Source organism: Esox lucius, chromosome 13, assembly GCF_011004845.1.
Source record: "Esox lucius isolate fEsoLuc1 chromosome 13, fEsoLuc1.pri, whole genome shotgun sequence".
NCBI lineage: Eukaryota > Metazoa > Chordata > Actinopteri > Esociformes > Esocidae > Esox > Esox lucius.
The window spans coordinates 4,766,317-4,788,571 of NC_047581.1; the positions used below are offsets into that span (position 1 = coordinate 4,766,317).

General features: G+C 41.5%; 1 protein-coding gene across 2 annotated transcripts; it reads left to right on the forward strand.

Moving 5' to 3' along the window:
* Positions 1-1,769: 1,769 nt before the first annotated feature.
* On the forward strand, positions 1,770-22,240 carry fam160b2 (family with sequence similarity 160 member B2). Of its 2 annotated transcripts, XM_010905934.5 has the most exons (17): positions 1,771-2,150; positions 3,096-3,174; positions 3,910-4,079; positions 7,886-7,990; positions 10,105-10,224; positions 10,433-10,642; positions 10,761-10,957; positions 11,086-11,197; positions 11,316-11,392; positions 11,546-11,738; positions 12,058-12,230; positions 12,422-12,553; positions 12,738-12,828; positions 12,934-13,077; positions 14,492-14,632; positions 17,628-17,728; positions 21,403-22,240. In XM_010905934.5, the coding sequence occupies exons 1-17, from the start codon at positions 2,100-2,102 to the stop codon at positions 21,533-21,535; spliced, it is 2,229 nt and encodes a 742-aa protein (XP_010904236.2). In that variant the 5' UTR covers positions 1,771-2,099; the 3' UTR covers positions 21,536-22,240. The 2 variants fall into 2 exon arrangements, with proteins under 2 accessions (XP_010904237.2, XP_010904236.2); XM_010905935.4 differs by lacking the exon at positions 3,096-3,174 and having other exon boundaries at positions 1,770-2,150.
* The last annotated feature ends 15 nt before the right edge of the window (positions 22,241-22,255 follow it).

Sequence of the window (22,255 nt, forward strand, 5' to 3'; positions counted from 1 at the left end):
AGACTGAAGATTAACTTTAGCTATTTAATTTCATGGCACATCAACATTAGTTTTTATTTCATTTGTGAATTACATTGATACAACTATCAATATAGGTGACGATAACTGACTTTTTCATCAAGTGAAAAGACGAGAGAATCATGGAAACCCATCCTCTTTTACTTCGCAAGGGATTGTGATGTATATCACCCCAAAAAGCATGCATGCACTGATGCGTAGTTCAACAATCCACAAAAAATTGTTGCAATATAACCACAAACAGTTTTATTTTGGGCTTACTATAACATAGCTATTCAAGCTTGTAGCCTGCAAGGTTTTGCAGTCCGCCAAAAACGTAATTCTGTTTTGGAAGAACTGTGCTCTATTCATAAGATCTAGTCAATAAAGACATTACAACTTCTCTGCTTGAATGCTGTTCTGAAAAAAACATATTTTGGCATGCCTTCCTACAGGTTATGGTAAAAGTTTAATTTATCAATCATGGCCAACAGTCTGTGATTTATTGAAGTTGAAAACGGACAGGTCAATGATACTAGTGGTTACTCCTCTCATTTCAATAATCGAGGATCCGGTTTGTGTTCTGAAAGCTAATGGAATCGCAGCAGCATATGCAGGTCAAAACGAGATGGATGACCAGAAAATTTGTTTGTCAAAAATCTTTTGGTACATCTGGGGGTTGTGACTGCCGTGCCATCTCTTTTCGTTCAGTTTAGAATTTGCCTTTTCCCCTCACAAAAGAGCTAATTCTTTCTACCTCTTCCAAATGTATTTTATATTATAGCAGAAGATTGCTACAGGAGCCACATCTTCACTTAGCTACCTACTGTTGCACTCAAGGCATTCTTTTCGTGAGCAACTGCATAAGCCCCTCCCAAGCAATGTATTTGACTGGGTTAACGTGTTCTGTGGTGTTAGCCCAAGCAATACATTTGATGGGGTTAACGTGTTTTGAGATGTTTCTGGCAAACTCATTTTTCAATGTAGTAAAAAATAGATATTCAAAATGCTGCCGGTATGATTTTGATAAGGACAATAGGACAAGACATGCAAAACATAATGATTATTTAAAATTATTTTGAAGTTATAAACATGTAAACAGTGGCTAATGGCCATAATTCCCTGAACATAAGAATGCACATGGGTTTGGTTTGGCATTTATCATATTTATTTACAAAGCTCCATCACATGTGCAAGGCTACTCCAGTTGCTACGTTATGGCTCCAAGGTCCAAGAATTTTAGTTCTGCTAACAAAGAAGTAATGTGTGTCATTAAAACTAGACCATATTCATTGGGATCACAACGCATACCGAACCAAACGTCCTGTACTGAATCGTTTGAATACTTGCACTGTTACATCCAATATGGTTAACTATTTTTAGAATCCACATTTTTATTTGTTATTCATTTCGGCATTTGTGCCTATGTCTCTCCTTGTATTCCAACATCTTTGTTACAATAAGAGTCAATCTCACACTTCCCGTGACAGTGCACCTTTCCGATTTTACCTTCCCCAACTCATAAAAACCTACAGTAGTCAAGAGAAACGTTTGCAAACTCAGAGGGACTTTTCATCATATCGACTGTGCACTACTTGAAATACAAAAAAAACAACAAAAAAACATTTGCCGTTAATTAAGCCAGCCATCACTCAGTTAAGATTGCCCATTGCTAAACCAGTCTCTGTGTAGGGCCCCCAATTCTCTAAAACCGTCACTGCATGATACATGACTATTATTACTTGGGACGTGACTCAAATCTATGGTTAGGACTTGAGGATTGCGTAGGACTTACAAAAATTACGACTTGTCCCATCTCTGTTATAATGGCATGGTAGTTTTAGTATTTTTTATCTAATTGGACCCTTTCCAACTGTTACTTTTACTTTGAAGGAGACAAGCAAATTCCACTTTTGCGACTAATCCTGAATCCTAGCTTTACCTAGGTTCGCCAAGGCTAGCCAATGACTGACGACACAACAACATGGATATGCTATCGCATTTCGACTCATCCAGCTAGCCTAGCAAGGTGTTTGCAAAAGGGAAAATGTTGACCGTGAAAATGTTGAATAGTGGAACTATTAATTAATTTGACGAAAATAATGGATATGTTCAGTAAACTGACAAATCTCTTTCAACAAGCGTTGGAGACAGTAAGTAATACTTCTTGACAGTCCAAGGCTATCTACCTACTTGTTGCTAACCGGCGACGTATTTTGCACACACTACTCCACCTCCGCTACTGTGCCCCATATTTTGCTAGCCAGTCTGGTAACCTTACATGAGAAATAATATGCCATATTATTCCAAAAGATATGGGGTATATTGATAATATATTCACCTGTTTGACATTTACATTTTAAAAACTGGAGCGATACCGCAACAAGTTCAGCAACAGCCTGTGAAATGTGACGTCTTTAACGCGTTACCAAATTAGTAATAGTTACTTAACCATGTAAAACTCCAGATTAGTCCAAATGGTGACCATTTCGACTATCCATTTATTCCGTGTAAGATGCTAATTGGTTCATATAAACATTACTGTTAATTATTCTGACATATATGACGTTTGCGTAGTATTCACTGTACTGTACAGTAGTTATTTACATATAAGGCATGGGTACTGAAATGTATACGGTATCTATCTGGTACAACCTCCTGCTTCCGCTGTCTGACTCCATTTTCAATTTGTTCACGTGGAAGCGATCCTGCATACCATCTTACCGCATTCCATTGGGTGGGGGCACATAAAAAACGAGGAAACATTGTTTACGTTTATTGAAAACAGTTTGCAAATAAGGAATTGTCTTGGCAATATCCTTAGTTCGCCATCAGAAAGGCATTACCTGAAAAAATAGTTTTTTAACACGTCAGTTAAAATCGAGTGACAATTATGAGCACGAAAACCTTTGTATTTCGTCTCCACCTACAATATATGCAACGACACACAAGGATGTCAACAAGAAAATATCCGTTGACTTGGGGAAACACAAGATTTGATTAATACCACGTCATGATTTACATTTATATTAAATACCTGCTCAGTACCAAATTACATGGCATTGACAATTCAAATGTTTTTATTCTTCCATTTCTAGAGGGAGCCATCAGTAAATTTATTGGACTCTTTTGTGGAACACTGGAAAGGGATTACCAATTATTACATTGAAACTACTGGTAAGATTAAGAGTTTTTGTACCTGAGAAACTACTGAATAATCCGGTTCTGCCACTTATCCAAGTAAACCTGTCCCAGTTATTTTAAATTGTAAGACAAACATATCTGCAGGCTGCTGTTGAATGTACAGGTAATTGCCTAAGTAAATAAGGGATGTGAAGTAGAAAGTAGTGGTGTATTCATTATGGTGAAAAACGTTGATTCTCAAAGTTTCTACTAACTTGGGAACAACACTTAACATGTTGTGTCTATATTGTCATTCAGTATAAAACTTTGGGCAGGCAAATCATGTGGATGCTCATGGACTTTGAAAGAGTGGTAATTGTTGGATCACAACAATTTGCCACAGAGCAGAAGCCTCTGTGGCAAAGACTGCTTACTCTGCTGTATCATGATATTCCTTTGCCAGCCCAGTCACCAGATCTCAAGCCCAATTGAACACTTATAGGAGGTTTAGTAGCTGCATCTGAGACAGTGTTTTCCATCAACAAAATACCAAATTATTTAGTTTCTTCCCCGGATATAGCTCCAGACACTTGTAGAATCTATGCCAAAGTGCATGGAATCTGTTTTGACGGCTTGTGGTGGGTCCTGCCCCAAAGTAAGACACTGTTGAAGTGGCCTTTATTTTGGCAGTAACCTTTATGTTGATTTCCTTTCACTACTGCAGAAATATTGTTCATGTTTAAATATAGGCCCATGTTAAGAGTGCACTCAGCTATAATGTTTTTCCAGATGAAACAAGGCCGGTAAAGCAGACAGACATCCCATGGCGACTGAAGCAGATGCTGGATATCTTAGTTTACGAGGAGGGCCAGCAAGGGCCAGAGGAGACAGGCCCCTGCATGGAATACCTCCTACAGCACAAACTACTCGAGACCCTTTGCACATTAGGCAAAGCGCAGGTACCGCGCACACACATTTTATTTTACTATTTTTCTGGGTGTCCCAAAAAGCATTCCTCTTTACTCCTATTTGATAATTTTTTTAAGCTGTTGTTTCCAGATCACACAGTTCACATCATGGGTTAAATTCTGGCATACTGCTGTTTAAGCACACACTCTCCTCCCTTTTCCACTTTCATACATCGTTAAAGCATAACATGTTCCAAGACATATCTTTAAAAACGATATGTAAGTATTATTTTCCCTTAACATATGTGGCAAACCTTAACCCCAACAATCTGGGCTCGACAATAATGATGGCCCCGGGCCAGTAAAAAGTCAAGTCAAACTAATAAAACTAGCAAGTCACTGTCCCGATTGGGCAACTGCAAAAAATAATAGAGATTGAAAAAAAGAATCGCATTATAAACTCAACATCCTCCAGTTGTTTTCGTAATCTGGCACACGCACAAATAACTATCTTGCAGCTCTTTGCATGTGCTGTTGGCCAGTCAAGAGTTGAGCAGTGATGTGACGCGTGGCTGTCTGGTATTGTTTTTCAATAAAACATTTCCAAACTTGCATGAGTCACTCAAGCGAAGAAGGCAGCGAAAGATAACCATGAGCTCAAACGAAAGTGAACAACAACTTTACCTCAGTGCAATAATTTACCTGTTTCAACTTCAGTGGAACTTAAATGCAATTTGTCTTTTGTCATAAGTTCCCAGCTAGAGGGGACAAATGTGGGTATTTTTACAGACCTGTTAGTTTTTCTTTAAGAAGCCCTCCTGTTCTCCACTCATTACCTGTATTAACTGCACCTGTTTGAAATGTTACCTGTGTAAAAGACACCTGTCCACACACTCAATCAAAGAGACTCCAACCTCTCCAAAATGGCCAAGACCAGAGAGCTGTGTAAGGACATCAGGGATAAAATTGTAGACCTGCACAAGGCTGGGATGGGCTACAGGACAATAGGCAAGCAGCTTGGTGAGAAGGCAACAACTGTTGGCGCAATTATTAGAAAATGGAAGAAGATGACGGTCAATCTCCCTCTGAGGAGGTGGAAACATCATTCTTTGGGGATGCTTTTCTGCAAAGGGGACAGGACGACTGCACTGTATTGAGGAGAGGATGGATGGGGCCATGTATCACGAGATCTTGGCCAACAACCTCCTTCCCTCGGTAAGAGCATTGAAGATTGGTCATGGCTGGGTCTTCCAGCATGACAACGACCCGAAACACACAGCCAGGGCAACTAAGGAGTGGCTCCGTAAAAAGCATCTCAAGAACCTGGAGAGGCTTTGCCAGTCTCTAGACCTGAACCCAATAGAAAATCTTTGGAGGGAGCAGAATGTCTGTATTGCCCAGCGACAGCCCCGAAACCTGAAGGATCTGGAGAAGGTCTGTATGGAGGAGTGGGCCAAAATGCTGCAGTGTGTGCAAACCTTGTCAAGAACTACAGGAAACGTATGATCCCTGTAATTGCAAACAAAGGTTTCTGTACAAAATATTAAGTGCTGCTTTTCTGATGTATCAAATACTTATGTCATGCAATAAAATGCAAATGAATTACATAAAAATCAAATACATATTATCCCCACTGTAAGTTCATTCAAATTGAACCAAGGTCTGATCATCTATCTGGGAGTATCGCTCATTCATCCATTGACGTCATGCATTCAGTGAGGGTACCAACGCTAAGTGGCGTGGGCTGTTGGTGGATTAAGTCAGAAAACAGGGTAAAAAAATCGGGTAAATAATCTCAATAGTTTTCTGTTCGTCAGTAAGAATTCCAACAACAGAGCAATGTAATATACGCCTATTTAGGAAAAGTCATGGAAGGAGGAGGGTGTAGCTTTCAAAATAGCAGTTTTATTTTAATTACAAACACAAACGCCAATTGGCATAGGCATTTAGCGATTCTAGTGTGAAATGTAAATGCCTGTTGGGTGATTGCACGACTTATTACAACCGCATTCATTGTAGCTTAACAAAGAAGGACCATTCGGCCGCCATGTTCCCTGGGGATGAATGAGTTACTGTTTTGTTTAAAAGTCAAATGTTTTGTTGACTGTTATCTTTTTATACATTTTTATAATTAGAAATGTTATGAAAGTATATAATATTTTTTGTTTAAATATCCAGAATGCATTTCATAAAGGATTAAACATGTTAAGTTTGTGGGGCCAGTATGTTTAAAAGAATAAATAATACGTTGAGCCCTGGTGAAATAACACTTACCCTGATTTGTTTTCGAAGACCTATGGAATCATTTTTCACAACAAGCTATTATTCCCCTCTGTCTCAGTCTGAAATTATCATTATTAGAATTGTCCAAATTCAAGAATTGGAACTGTGTTTCCTGAGCCACAAAACTACATGGAGGAGGAACAGGAGGAGCACTGCCAGAGACCTACAAAATTACCTCCAGCAGGCTACTGGTGTGCATGTTTCTGACCAAACTGTCAGAAACAGACTCCATGAGGGTGGCATGAGGGCCTGATGTCCTCTAGTGAGACCTGTGCTCACAGCCCAGCACCATGCAGCTCCTATTGGCATTCACTGGAGAACACCAGAATTTGCAAGTCCGCCATTGGTGCCCCGTTCTTGTCACAGATGAGAGCAGGTTCACACTGAGCACAGGTAACAGACCTGAAGGAGTCTGTAGATGTCATGGTGAACGTTATGGTGCCTGCAACATCATCTAGTATGTTTGGCGGTGGGTCAGTGATGGTCTGGAGAGGCATATCTTTGGAAGGTCGCACAGACCTCCACGTCCTAGCCAACAGTGACTGCTGTTAGGTATCTGGATGATGAAATCCCCAGGCCCATTGTCAGACCTTATGTTGGTGTTGTGGGCCCTGGGTTCCTACTGCCCTCATGTGGCCAGAGTGTGTTGGCAGTTCCTGGATGACGAATGCATTGATGCCATTGACTGGCCCTCCTGTTCCCCAGACCTGAATCCAATTGAAAACCTCTGGGACGTTATGTATTGGTGCATTCGATGCCGCCAAGTACTGCCACAGACTGTCCAGGAGCTCACTGATGCCCTGATCTGGGAGATCCCCCAGGACACCATCTGCCGTCTCATCAGGAGCGTGCCCAGACATTGTAGGGAGTGTATACAAGCATTTTGTTCTCATCGAAGTACATTATTTTGTTCTCAATGAAATGTACAGTAACAAACTTAAATATATTTCCTTCATCAAGACCCGATGTGTGATTTAAGTGTTCCCTTAGCCACCTCACACAACCTCTGTTATTCGGCAATGATGTCTGTGGTAGCTAGAGAATGCTAAGTGGTTGTTCCTGGTTCTGAAGTTACATAGAAACTTGGGAAAAACGCAGATTGATAGCATATGTTAAAAAACGAACAGGTAAACATAGGAAATAACAGTTCGTTTGAAAACATTATTTTGAGGAACATTGACAGGTTTCTTTAGGTAAACAACACATCAAGTCTTAGTTTGAAGTATTTTTGAGTCGATTTCCGCATGCAGTGTGGCTCTTGTTGATCGTGACGCACAGTTTGAATTCATGAATTTGGACGATGCTAATAATGCTAATTCCAACTCAGGGTAAGTGAAATTTCAAATATGAATCGAACTATCCCATTAACTGTTTATACCACATTTAATTCAAACCCTAACGCCAATTTTAACTTTCACCCTAAACCTCTTAGTTGAAAGGTGTTTTGTATTTAATTTTTTACCAGAATAGTTAAACCTATGTACACACACACAGAGACACACACAGACACACACTACAAGTGAAATGTTGTAATGTGTGGAGTATCTTGAAAACTAATCTGTTTCTCATACCAGTACCCCCCAGGAATGAATCACCAAGTCCTGGTGTTCTTCTCTAAAATCCTGGTCCAAATCCAAAAGCCAATGCTTCACATAATCAATGTGTATAGGCCAGTGCAGGTAAGCAGTCATTTATTATGATTCTAGTTCATTGTTTTGTTGTTGTTTATGGCTGTTGGCATTGTCTATACAGTTGCGCTCAAGTTTGCATACCCTGGCAGAAATTGGGACATTTTTGCATTGATTTTGAAAATATGACTGATCACAACCATAAGCGCTATGTTTGGAGAGGGGTCAACAAGGCCTATAGTGAACAGAATATCATCCCCACTGTGAAGCATGGTGGCTCACTGATGTTTTGGGGGGGCAGTGAGCTCTAAAGGCACAGAGAATCTTGTGAAACTGTATGGCAAGATGAATGTAGCATGTAATCAGAAAGTACTGGCAGACAATTTGCATTCTTCAGGAAAGCTGCGCATGTGACGCTCTTGGACATTCCAGCACGACAATGAGCCTAAGCACAAGGCCACGTTGACCCTCCAATGGTTACTGCAGAAAAAGATGAAGGTTCTGGAGTGGCCATCACAGTCTCTTGACCTTACTATCATCGAGCCACAGTGGGGAGATCTGAAACGTGCAGTTCATGCAAGACGACCAAAGACTTTGCATGACCTGGAGGCTTTTTGCCAAGACAAATGGGCAGCTATACAAGAATTTGGGGCCTCATAGACAACTATTACAAAAGAACGCAAGTTTATGAATAGGAATGTTGTCCCATTCTTGTCTAATACAGGCTTCTAGTTGCTCAACTGACTTAGGTCTTCTTTGTCGCACCTTCCTCTTTATGGTGCGCCAAATGTTTTCTATGAGTGAAAGGTCTGGACTGCAGGCTGGCCATTTCAGTACCCGGATCCTTCTTCAATGCAGCTATGACATTGTAATTGATGCAGTATGTGGTCTGGCATTGTCATGTTGGAAAATGCAAGGTCTTCCCTGAAAGAGACGACGTCTGGATGGGAGCATATGTTGTTCTAGAACTGTCAGCATTGATGGTGCCTTTCCAGATGTGTAGGCTGCCCATGCCACACGCACTCATGCAACCCCATACCATCAGAGATGCAGGCTTGGGTTGTCCTTGTCCTCTTTAGTCCGGATGACACAGCGTCCCATTTTTCCAAAATGAACTTCAAATTTTGATTCGTCTGACCACAGAACACTTTTCTACTTTGCCACAGTCCATTTTAAATTATTCTTGGCCCAGAGAAAATGCCTGCACTTCTGGGTCCTGTTTAGATACGGCTTCTTTTTTGACCTATAGAGTTTTAGCCGGCAACGGCGAATGGCACAGTGGATTGTGTTCACCGACAATGTTTTCTGGAAGTATTACTGAGCCCATGTTGTGATTTCCATTACAGTATCATTCCTGTATGTGATGCAGTGCCGTCTGAGGGCCCGAAGATCACGGGCATCCAGTATGGTTTTCCGGCCTTGACCCTTATGCACAGAGATTGTTCCAGATTCTCTGAATCTTTGGATGATATTATGCACTGTAGATGAAGATAACTTCAAACTCCTTGTAATTTTTCTCTGAGAAACTCCTTTCTGATATTGCTCCACTATTTTTCGCCGCAGCATTGGGGGAATTGGTGATCCTCTGCCCATCTTGACTTCTGAGAGACACTGCCACTCTGAGAGGCTCTTTTTATACCCAATCATGTTGCCAATTGACATAATAAGTTGCAAATTGGTCCTCCAGCTGTTCCTTATCTGTACATTTAACTTTTCCGGCCTCTTATTGCTACCTGTCCCAACTTCTTTGGAATGTGTTGCTCTCATGAAATCCAAAATGAGCCAATATTTAACATGACATTACAAAATGTCTCACTTTCTACATTCGATATGTTATCTATATTCTATTGTGAATTAAATATAAGTTTATGAGATTTGTAAATTATTCCATTCCTTTTTTACTCATAATTTGTACAGTGTCCCAACTTTTTTGGAATCGGGTTTGTATATTACCAATTCGCCAAGGGTATGCAAGCTATTGAGCACAACTTTCCCTTGGTAGGCTTTATATGTCACTTGAATGTGCATGCATCAATGTCCACATTTTGGCATGGTAATACAATTCTATCATCTTTTTACCAAGGGGAGTTTCAAACATATTTTCCATACCGTAAACATGTCCTTGCATGTAGGATTCTAAAAGTTCTTGATCTTTCTTTTAACAGAAACTGGTTCGTCTGTGTGGCCTCCTGGGATCACAGACTGAAAAGGAGGAGGTTCACTTCCTATTCGTCATTTGCACTCGAGTGAAACAAGATCCCTATGTTCTAAATTACATTTTAGAGGTATGTTAGCATACTACCTTTTTTATTTGATATTTTTTTTATGAACAATTGAATGACCAGGTAGGCATAATGAGTAGTAGCAGGACAGGTAGTAGTTCCTTAATACAACATTTCACACAGTACATTTTACTATAGTTAACATGTCATTGACTTGTACATTTTGGATCTGTATGTATTTACTTTATAATTTTTATTATTTGTCATGCAGATTGAAAAGAAAAAGCTCTCCAAGCAGTCTAGTTCAACCTTGGAGGACACAGAGAATGAGAGAGGCGAAGAGACAGTGCCTTCCAGCTACCCAGCTGCCCCTAGCTTTGCTTGCACCCCTACACAGCACTCACCGACCGGCTCTTCCTCTGTTATTTTCCCAGCCAACACGGGCCTCATCCACGTCTTAGTCCACTTGAGCAAAAGCCAGGTGAGTTCGGCCGCAACCACTCACAGCAAACCAACATATCTTTCAGTATTCAACCCTAATGCTTTAAGAAATAAAACATGAAATTATCAACTGTTCACAAACTTGTCTTGGCCTTCAGAAATGCAGAGTTGCACGGAAAGCCTGTGAGAGCTTGCTGCTCCTGGCCAGTCTGCCAGAGGAAGAGGCAGCAGAGTGCTTGGCAGAAAGCACCCCGCTGTGTCAGCTGCTGGTCGAGAGGTTGTGCGAGCTCTACAGCCAGCTCCCAGCCATGTTGGATCCCACCGAAATTCACAGTTTCCCCCAGATTAATTGGAGGTGTGTGTGGTGGCCCTGCAAAATCCAATGTCCTGGATGGTTTTTTAGATGGTTTTCAAAGGCATCTCATTAACTGGCTAGTGTTTAGGGCTGGTACACAGTCAGATATAACTCAATGTTTTGTACAGTGATCCGTTCACCCAGGACGAAGAAAGCCAGTCATTTCCTGGTAGCGAGCACATGAAGAGATTTTTCGCCTGGCTGGACTTTCTTGACCACCTGTTGAAAGAGGCTCCGAAGGTAAAAAAGAAATAATAATAAAGCTAAAATGCATGACCCTAAAATTTAACTAAGCCCTACAACGTTTTGAGTTTCAACCAGGAAAAGATGTCAAGTGGATTCCTTTTTGTTTTTCTAGATCCTAGCTACGAAGTTGGCCAAAGAAATTCACAATAACTGGCTTATCGGTGTACTGCAGCCAGAACTACTCCAATTGTAAGTGGCTCTCTACATTTTCTCTCAATGGGATATGTTATGTCCTGGTTACTGGATGGACCATTTGACAAAATGCTTACTGGTGCCCTGTTCACTTGCCAATTTACAATCTGAAACATATGGACTAATATTGATCATAGGCTTATGTTCTAGGTCTGAGATGGGCGTGCTGGTTAACACGGCTCTGCTTTGTTGCATGGTACGCAACGTTCAATCACCTGCTTTGGTGGAAGAGCTGGTGTTGTTCCTCCTCGGCAGGGACACGCAGAGCGAACTATGTTTAGACACAGAGACTCATGTGCTGCGATACCACCTAATAGAGCACTGCGACCACATCTCTGACGAGGTAGGTTGCTACCATGATGTTAGCTAATTTAAATAAATCTTAAAAAGATCAATGAATTGTGGTGTGTATAATGCTCCGGTGTAAAATTTAGGTTTTCATGATGTGAAATGCAATTGGAAAGCTAATCGTTGATTTGTCCCTTATAGAAAGACATGGTATTAGTTGAGACATTTTCTTAAGTATGTAATGTCATAATTCAAGAAGGATACAATCTAACATATTAGATATTAAAAATTTTTGATAATGTTGAACTTGTAATTTGTGCTTATTAGTCCTCGTCCAAGACTTACCCCATAATGTACAAAACATTTGACTCTAGATCAGCATCACTACTCTGCGCCTGTTTGAGGAGCTCCTAAAGAAGCCCTACAGGGACACTCTCTTTAACCTGGCCCTGAGGAACTTGGAGAATCGTTGCTACGTGACCCACACTCCAGGTGGAGTAGAGGATAACAGGCATTTCACCGACCCCGATCATGATGGGGAGAACGAGTGAGTTACAATCCGTAGGTAAAGCTCAAAATGGACCAAACTTTTGTTTGCCAAAATGAAAATCGCTTTCATTGTCATGACTGAAACTGGTTCATGATTGATCAAAAGCAGTGTGCAGTCATCTGTAAAAGCAAGAATTCAGAAGTAGCTTGTAATCTCAAAGCCTTCCTGTACCCTCTGTGTGCAAACAGTGAACTGGAGGAGGACCCTTTTTTTACTGAGGATGAATTCAACAGCTCTGAGGAGCAGCTTCTGTCACGGTCCCAGCTCACTCGGGAACCTCGCTGCAGTGGGCAAACTCAAGCAGTGGAGATTGTTAACAGGTGGGGCCGTTAACCATAGAATTAAACATAAAACTAATTTACTTGAGTCTCTTTGCAGTCACACACCATTCAGCGCCTGTAGGACATCCCTCACTAATTCCTCAGGCGATACTTGATTTATTTTAGCCGCATCTAAAACTTGCTTAGCAGTTTGGAATTGTGACGCTGTCGCCTTGTCTTGCAGTTTTCTGTGTTTGGTTCCTCAAGAAGCAAAAACGTCTCAACACGTTCAAGGTGCTGGATATGACACATACGTCCACGATGCTAACAAGCAGGTTATTGGAGAACTTCAAGCTATGAAAGTCATTGTGCATAATTTAAGGCCCCAGATCTGACATAACTTTATATTTTCCTTGTCTTCTTTCTTTGTTAACGTCTAGTTTAAAGAGTGCACTGCATTGACGCAAGCTTGGGACTGGTCAGAAGTGCTCAAACCAACTGAGTCGGCCATTTCCAGTTCAGACTTTTTTGAAGGCCACTTCCTCAAAATCCTATTTGACAGAATAGGCCGGATTCTTGAGCAGGTATGTCATGCCACAGATGTCATGTCATTGTAATGCCTCTGGTTAGTTTTAGATCAATTGAGGCGTGCTACACCGAAAAACTTTATTTATAGCGTTATTGTACACTTTTAGTCTATTTTTTTAATCAGTATGTTCCTGAGCCAGGACAATAATCATAAAACTACCTAGAAACAATCTCAAATTCACCATGCACAGCTTCTAATAAAACAAGAACATTTTAACTGGATGCAACTGTTGCCAAAATATGATTAGCCGCTGCTGCAGATATGCTGGAATACTATTTTCTTGATCATCTGAATACTGTGAGAAATGAGTGCTTGTCGACATCTACATGTTGCTAAATAACAACAATGTATTTTTTTAGACTGTTCTTTACACATTAAATCATTTTGCAGTTCTTGTTACCGATGCACCTGCAATTCGGGCATCGACTATTTGGCCTCTTAAGTTCCATCATGTTGCTTTGAAAACACATGAAAGTGCTATTTGTAAGACCTCTTTTCAAGCTGACACATGTGCACTGCTAACTGGCAATCAACTTAGTTACTTCAGTTATTTCAAATTCTGTGTTTGTTTTAACTAGCTTAGACTCATAATAAGCACAATTCCTACATTTATATCAAATTGTATAGCCTAGAACAGGGCAACTTTACTTTATTGCTGTGGTAAGTTGTGAACAAGTAAAACCAGAGAGAATCTGTGGTATTTAAATATTACTCTATGAGGTCCAGAGCACACACCTGGTGTCCCAGCTCTAAATAACTTCCTGATTAGAGGGCAGCAAAGAAAAAATGGAAATGACTATGATGAATAATGACTGTACTGTCTGAAGGAACCGAAAAAATGTGTATTTACGTATTCCATGATTCTTCATTATCTAGTTTAGACATGTATACCTATTAATTTCCTTAATTTCTATCCTAGTAGGCAATCACTGGAATGTTAATGGTTACCAGATGTTTCTTTAAGCTGTGAATATAGGGACAAAAGATTTGCCTATTATTGCCTAGCTTGCTTGCTTCTTGAGACAACACCACTCTGTCATATAAGATAACATTTTGATACGGTGTCTATTCCTCAGGACTAGTTTTGTTATCCTTAAGACAGTAAACCAACCCCCACCTCCACACCTTTGGTTAGGGGATATAAATCAGAGTGGAGTTTGGAAAAGGTCCCTCTTGCTTTTACTTACCTTCTACCTGCTTCTTTGTTCTTGCAAACATTTTGAATTTCCGGATAACTTTTATCTTTGATACTTACACTGTAATTGTAATACACTCTTTATATATTAAATTCATTTGTTGTATTAATTCATTGACTATTTGGAATCTAAAATGTTCCTTGAGGTCTGCCTGTCTGGCCACAAAACAAAAATAGTTTGCAACTGTCCTCATTTCTGAAATCTCTCTTTCAGCCCTACGAGCTGAACCTGCAGGTGACCTCTGTGTTGTCCAGACTGGCCCTGTTCCCTCACCCCCAACTGCATGAGTACCTGCTGGATCCCTACATCAGTCTGGTCCCTGGAGCCCGGTCCCTGTTCTCTGTGCTCATCAGGGTGGGTGCCTGACATGTTTTACTCCCGCATTTCTTTGGGGCTTCTACAGTGACGTGCTTGTTTGAACACCATATGTAGTGAGGGAATAAATTATTTGATCCCCAGCTGATTTTGTACATTTGCCCACTGACGAAAAAATTATCAGTCTATAATTTTAATGGTAGGTTTATTTGAACAGTGAAAGACAGAATAACAAACAAAATCCAGAAAAACGCATGTCAAAAATGTTATACACTGATTTGCATTTTAATGAGTGAAATAAGTATTCAACCCCTCTCAATAGCAAAGATTTCTGGCTCCCAGGTTTAAAGATTAGGAGCACATTCTTAAAGGGAGTGCTCCTAATCTCAGCTTGTTACCTGTATAAAAGACACCTGTCCACAGAATCAATCAGATTCCAAACTCTCCACCATGGCCAAGATCAAAGACCTATCCAAGGATGTCAGGGACAAGATTGTAGATATACACACCTCAACTCGCTGTGTTTGGAGGAGGATGAATGCTGCCTATGACCCCAAGAACACAATCCCCACCGTCAAACATGGAGATGGAAAGATTATGCTTTGGGGGTGTTTTTCTGCTAAGGGGACAGGACAACTTCACTGCATCAAAGGGATAATGGATGGGTCCATGTACTGTCAAATCTTGGGTGAGAACCTCCTTCCCTCAGCCAGGGCATTGAAAATGGATTGTGGATGGGTATTCCAGCATGACAATTACCCAAAACACACGGCCATGGCAACAAAGGAGTGGCTCAAGAAGAAGCACATTAAGGTCCTGGAGTGGCCTAGCCAGTCTCCAGACCTTAATCCCATAGAAAATCTGTGGAGGGAGCTGAAGGTTCCAATTGCCAAACATCTCATCATTTCATCTTCATCCGCTTATCCGGTATCGGGTCGCGGGGACAGCAGCTCCAGCAGGGAACCCCAAAACGTCCCTTTCCCGAGCCACATTTGCCAGCTCTGACTGGGGGATCCCAAGGATGAGGGTAGGAATGAAAATTGACCGGTATATCGAGAGCTTTGCCTTCCCGCTCAGCTCTCTTTTCGTCACAACGGTGCGGTAAATAAAATAGAATACCGCTCCCACTGCTCTGATTCTCCGGCCAATCTCTCGCTCCATTGTCCCCTCACTCGCGAACAAGACCCAGATATACTTAAACTCCTTTACTTGGGGTAACGCCTCATTCCCTACTCGGCGGAGGCACTCCATCGGTTTCCTGCTGAGAACCATGGCCTCAGATTTAGAGGTGCTAATCCTCATCCCAACCGCTTCGCACTCTGCTGCGAACCGGTCCAGTGAGGTCACAGACCGATGATGCTATCAGGACCACATCATCCGCAAAAAGCAGCGTTAAGATCCCCAACCCACCGAACTGTAACCCCTCCCCACCCCGACTACGCCTCGATATCCTGTCCATAAAAGTTACAAACACTCCTTAGGCACTTTCCCCGACTCCCACACAATGTTGAAGAGGCGTGTCATCCAAGACATCCCCTCCACACCCAAAGCTTTCAAAATTTCTGGACGGATCTTGTCAATCCCCGGAGCTTTGCCACTGTGGAGTTGTTTGACTACCTCAGTGACTCAAGTGTTCCTTCCATTGCCCAATTACCTCCTCAGTTGAGGTCAACAGTGTCCCATTCTTACTGTACACAGCTTGAGGTGGCGGACGGTTTTCCAGAAACACCTTGGTACTGACAGAAAGTCCTTCTCCTTGGCTTCCCCAAACTCCTCCCACACCCGCTGCGTCCTTTGGGTCTGTCACTACACTGCAACCGTCTCCGAAGTCCTCCGGGATAACATATCCCGGAAGGCCTCCTCCTTCAGTCAGACGGCTTCCCTGACCACCGGTGTCCACCAGGGTGTTCGAGGGTTACCGCCCCTTGATGCACCTAAGACCTTTAGACCACAGCTCCCCACCGCAGCTTCGGCAATGGAGGCTTTGAACATCGACCACTCAGGTTCAATGCCCCCAACCTCCACAGGGATGCCAGAAAAGCTCAGCTGGAGGTGTGAGTTAAAGATCTTTCAGACGGGGGCCTCTTCCAGACGTTCCCAGTTCACCTGCACTACCCGTTTGGGTTTTCCTGGTCTGTCCAGAGATCCAGATGGTGATCGGTTGACAGCTCCGCCCCTCACTTTACCCGAGTGTCCAAAACATGCGGTCTCATATCCGATGACACGATCACAAAATCAATCATCGACCTTCGGCCTAGGGTGCTCTGGTACCACGTACACTTATGAGCATCCTTATGTTCGAACATGGTGTTCATTATAGATAATCCATGACTAGCACAGAACTCTAACAACAAACGACCACTCGAGTACAGATCAGGGAGGCCGTTCCTCCCTATCACGCCTCTCCAGGTGTCTCCATCATCGCCCACGTGTGCGTTGAAGTCCCCCAGCAGAATTATGGAGTCCCCTACTGGAGCCCCATACAGGACTCCATTCAGGGTCTCCAAGAAGGCTAAGTACTCCGAACTGCTGTTTGGGGCATATGCATAAACAACAGTCAGAGATTCCCCCCCCACAACCCGTGGGGGAAACTCCAACATAGCGGTACTCAGCCGGGGGCTCAATTGCCAAACATCAGCCTCAAAACCTTAATGACTTGGAGAAGATCTGCAAAGAGGAGTGGGACAAAATCCCTCCTGAAATGTGTGCAAACCTGGTCGCCAACTACAAGAAATGTCTGACCTCTGTGATTGACAACAAGTCATGTTTTGCAGAGGGGTCGAATACTTATTTCACTCATTAAAATGCAAATCAATTTATAACATTTTTGACATGCGTTTTTCTGGATTTTTTTGTTCTTATTCTGTCTCTCACTGTTCAAATAAACTTACAATAAAAATTATAAACTGAATTTCTTTGTCAGTGGGCAAATGTACAAAATCAGCAGGGGCTCAAATAATTTTTTCCCTCACTGTGTACACGATTCCCTCATTGAATTAATGTATTAGTTATCGTGATTCCTCTGGTTTGACAGGTGATTGGAGAACTGATGCAAAGGATCCAGCTGATCCCAAACTTTACGGAGAAACTGGTGCATGTTCGAAGACAGCTGATGGGCCTGGATGGGGAGACGGGGTAAGTGCCACAGGGATGTACAGTAAAACGTGGGTTGAGGACATTTTTACATTGTTTATAAATGCAAACCAAAATGGAAGTGAGCACTTTAATCTAAACAATTGTGTTTTTTTTTACTCATAATTTAGCAGGTCCTTTACTCAAACAGTTCTGCATTTTTATACTTACTGTAAGCTGTCGTCGTCATAAAAAAATACTTTGGTTTAACACAATTACTTGGAGGTGGCTTTTGTTTAACAAGTAATACGTTTCCTTCAAGTTGTAGGGATCAAAATGATGTAGACCTCTGTTTTCAATGCCTTTGATTTGAGTATAGAATAGAATGATGTAGACCTGTTCTCAGCCTTTGATTTGAATATAGAATAATGCTACTGGTGATGATGTTCAAAATTGTCCTGAGTTAGATAACATACGTCTATGTCTCTGTTTACGGACGGACTGAGATAAAGCTGCTGGCCCATGATTAGAAGGGATGAAGGTTGATACCCTGGCTTGATTTGATCTGCGGTTTCCTATGTGGCAGACTGTGTCTTTAACCATTACAGTGGGTGTAGGGATGTCACGATACCCAATATTTAGTAGTCAATACTAATACCAGGGTAATTCCTCAAGTCTCAATTCCAAATTCGATGCCACGGTAAAAAACTATAACAAAACAAAAAATCCCATGTACTTAAGAAAATAGCGGAGGCTACACACACACACACACACACACACACACATCTCTACTCAGAGTACAAGCAGTAGTTTAAATTGACTGACATGGTGACAGACCATTAGTCCGGAAATAATTATTTAACGTTATATTTTGATGATAGATGACAGACCGAACAGTAAGGACAGTTACCTACTACTACGAGCTATGGTTACATTATGTTAGCCTTAACACGGTAGCCTTCAGTGTTAAACCATTGCAAACATTGTATGGAACATACAGTTAGGTCCGGAAATAATTGGACACTTTAAGTTGTTATTTTGTCTGTTTACCAAAATATATAAGTTACAGTTCAAAAATGAATATGGTCTTAAAGTGCAGACTCTCAGCTTAAATCTGAGGGTATTCACTTCCAAAGTGGAGGAAGGGTTTAGGAATTACATATTATATGAGTTATGTAGCCCCCTTTTTTTCAAGGGACAAAAAGTAATTGGGCAGTTGACTCAGAAGCTGTTTCATGGACAGGTGTGGGCTATTCCTTTTGTTATTTCTTCATCAATTAAGTCTGGAGTTGATTCCAGGTGTGGCATTCACAATCGGAAGCTGTTGCTGTAAACCCACAAACAGGCGGTCAAAGGAGCTCTCAGTACAAGTGAAACAGGCCATCCTTAGGCTGCAAAAAAATGTAATCCATCAGAGTGATAGCAGGAAAATTATGAGTGGCCAAAAAAAAAAGAATGCACTGAAGAGCTCTGCAACACAAAAAGGCCTGGACGTCCACAGAAGACAACAGTGGTGGATGATCATAAGATCCTTACCATGGTAAAGAAAAACACCTTCACAACAACCAGCCATGTGAAGAACACTCCAGGAGGTAGGCATATCATTATCCAAGTCTACCATAAAGATAAGACTTCACAACAACAAATACAGAGGGTTCACCACAAGGTGCAAACCATTCATAAGCCTTAACAATAGAAAGACTTTGCCAAAAAACATCTAAAAAAGCCAGCCAAGTTCTGGAACAGTATTCTTTGGTCAGATGAATCTAAGATCAACCTGTATCAGAATGATGGGAAGAAAAAGTATGGAGAAGGCTTGGAACGGCTCATGATTCAAAGCTTACCACATCATATGCAAAACACGGAGGCAGTGCGATGGCATGGGCATGCAAGGCTTCCGATTGGCACTGGGTCACTATTGTTTATTGATGATTTGACAAGACAGTAGCAGCCGTGTGAATTCTGAAGTGTATAGGGATATACACCAATCAGCCATAGCATTATGACCACTGACAGGTAAAGTGAATAACCCTGATAATCTCATTATCATGACACCTGTCAGTGGGTGGGATATTAGGCAGCAAGTGAACAGTCTGTCCTCAAAGTTGATGTGTTAGAAGCAGGAAAAATGGGCAAGCATAAGGATCTGAGCAACTTTGACAAGACAAATTGTGATGGCTAGACGACTGGGTAAGAGCATCTCCAAAATTGCAGCCCTTGTGGGGTGTTCCCGGTCTGCAGTGGTCAGTACCTATCAAAAGTGGTCCAAGGAAGGAAAAGCAGTGAACCGGCGACAGGGTCATGGCCGGCCAAGGCTCATTGAGGCACGTGGGGAGTGAAGGCTGGCCTGTGTGGTCCGGTCCAACAGATGAGCTACTGTAGTTCAAATTGCTAAAAAAGTTAATGCAGGTACTGATAGAAAGGTGTCAGAACACACAGTACATCGCAGTTTGTTGCGTGTGGGGCTGTGTAACCGCAGATCAGTCAGGGGGCCCATGCTGACCCCTGTACCACAGCTGAAAGCGCCTAAAATGGGCACCTGAGAATCAGAACTGGACCACAGTGCAATGGAAGAATTTGGCCTGGTCTGATGAATCACGTTTCCTTTTACATCACGTGGATGGTCGGGTGTGTGTGCATCTTACCTGGAGAACACATGGCAGCAGGATGCACTATGGGAAGGAGGCAAGCCCTGGCGGAGGCAGTGTGATGCTTTGGGCAAAGTTCTAATGGGAAAGCCTGGGTCCTGCCATTCATGTGGATGTTACTTTGACACATACCACCTACCTAAGCATTGTTGCAGACTATGTGCACCCTTTCATGGCAACGGTATTCCCTGATGGCATTGGCCTCTTTCAGTAGGCAAAAGGGGGACCTACACAATATTTAGGCAGGTGGTCATAATGTTATAGCTGATCAGTGTATTATCTGCTCAGATTCAGCCAAATTCAGTGAATTTGATTGGATGGCGCTTCACTTTACAGATGGACAATGACCCAAAACATATAGCAAAAGTAACCCATGGGTTTTCTAAGGCAAAGAAGTGGAATATTCTGCAATGGCAGAGTCCATCACCTGATCTCAACCCGATCAAGCATGCATTTCACTTACTGAAGACAAAACGTAAGGCAGAAAGATCCACAAACAAACAACGGAAGACAGGGAGGAAACCCAGTGTTTGGTGATGTCCAAGCGTTCCAGACTTCAAGCAGTCACTGCTTGTTCATTGACACTAGATTTTTGGCAAAAATATTCTGTAACTGGTACTTTTGGGATGTGGTTGACCTTAGCGCCACATGTAAATAAAACATGTGGATCCATGAAAGATCCACCACCATATATTTACCATATGTATTGGATCTTTTCTGTTATTTTCTGCTGAATAAAAAATAAATTGAATAAGAAATTCTGTAAATGTATTTTGCACACACACAAAAAAAAAAACTTAAGCAGTGTCAATGAGCATATTCATTATATAGTCATTTTTGTTCACCTTAATTAGCAAAGTAACAAATATTCTGTCCCCACTTTAAACTGTTTTCTTGAATTATGTGGTGACTGAGTAGCCTGGTCCCAGATTGTCAATTATTCCAAGAGGATTTTGCTAAGAGAGCAATAGAGCAGTCTGTGTAATTCAATGCATGTGCTTATCTTAATAACAGAGGCACTGTGGTCCTTCTCAGAAGCAGACTGTGGAAATTATACCGGTTTTATGGTTGTGGGTCTTCCTTCCCCAGAGTGGACCATGTGACCCTTCTTCAGGGAGTGATCGTTCTAGAGGAGTTCTGTAAGGAGCTGGCCGCCATTGCCTTCGTAAAGCTTCCCAGCATTGATGACAGCTCAAACTGGCAGAACACAAACACTGCGTGAATGGAGAATGCTCTCTATCAGATGGATGACAACAGCTGCTTATGTGCATTGGTTGCACAAGTAAATGAGGCAATAGTTGACAGAAGATGCAAGGACTATGAAATTGTTCTCTAAAGATAGAAGCAGTGGTATTTGTGAGAATAGAAAATTTGAGATTTCTTGCACAGTATGTAAGTTTAAGTATGTAACTGCTGAAATGTTTTGCTTGTTCTTTGTTTTGGAGTTTTAATCAAATGTAATAATATTTTATTTATCTTAATCAAATTGTGCCTCCTGGAAGTGGTTTATGCAGTTGACCCAAAAATCTATGTCAAAGATTGTTTCACCTCATCTTTTTACAGTTGTTCAAGATTTATTGATTCACATTAATTTGCTTAAGAATCTGCAACTACACAAAGTTTTGAGGTGGCATTCCTAGTTCTGAGATAGGATCAGACCCCAATCATCCTTATCTTATTCATGATTAAATGGTAAACTGATCCTATATGTCTGAGATTATAAATACGGCTGTGATTCTTAAGAGCCAGGAGATAAAAGACTGGATTAAATACAACCTAAAAGTGCACCTTTCTTTCTACAGAACTAATGTTAAGTTACATTTTTATTACATTTGAGACAATTTATTTTTGGGTAGTGGCAATGTTGGATGTCTTATGAGCCAAACCACCCATTGGTCTAAATACATTATTATAAAAACTTTGTTTACATCAGTTTCTGTAC

Bases quoted from the DNA above. Each gene is read 5' to 3' on its own strand.
- fam160b2 (XM_010905934.5), top strand. From the start codon at position 2,100: ATGGATATGTTCAGTAAACTGACAAATCTCTTTCAACAAGCGTTGGAG. The intron at 4,080-7,885 runs GTACCGCGCACA...TTCTCATACCAG, and splicing joins GCACATTAGGCAAAGCGCAG to TACCCCCCAGGAATGAATCA. The intron at 12,554-12,737 runs GTGGGGCCGTTA...CTTGTCTTGCAG, and splicing joins GCAGTGGAGATTGTTAACAG to TTTTCTGTGTTTGGTTCCTC.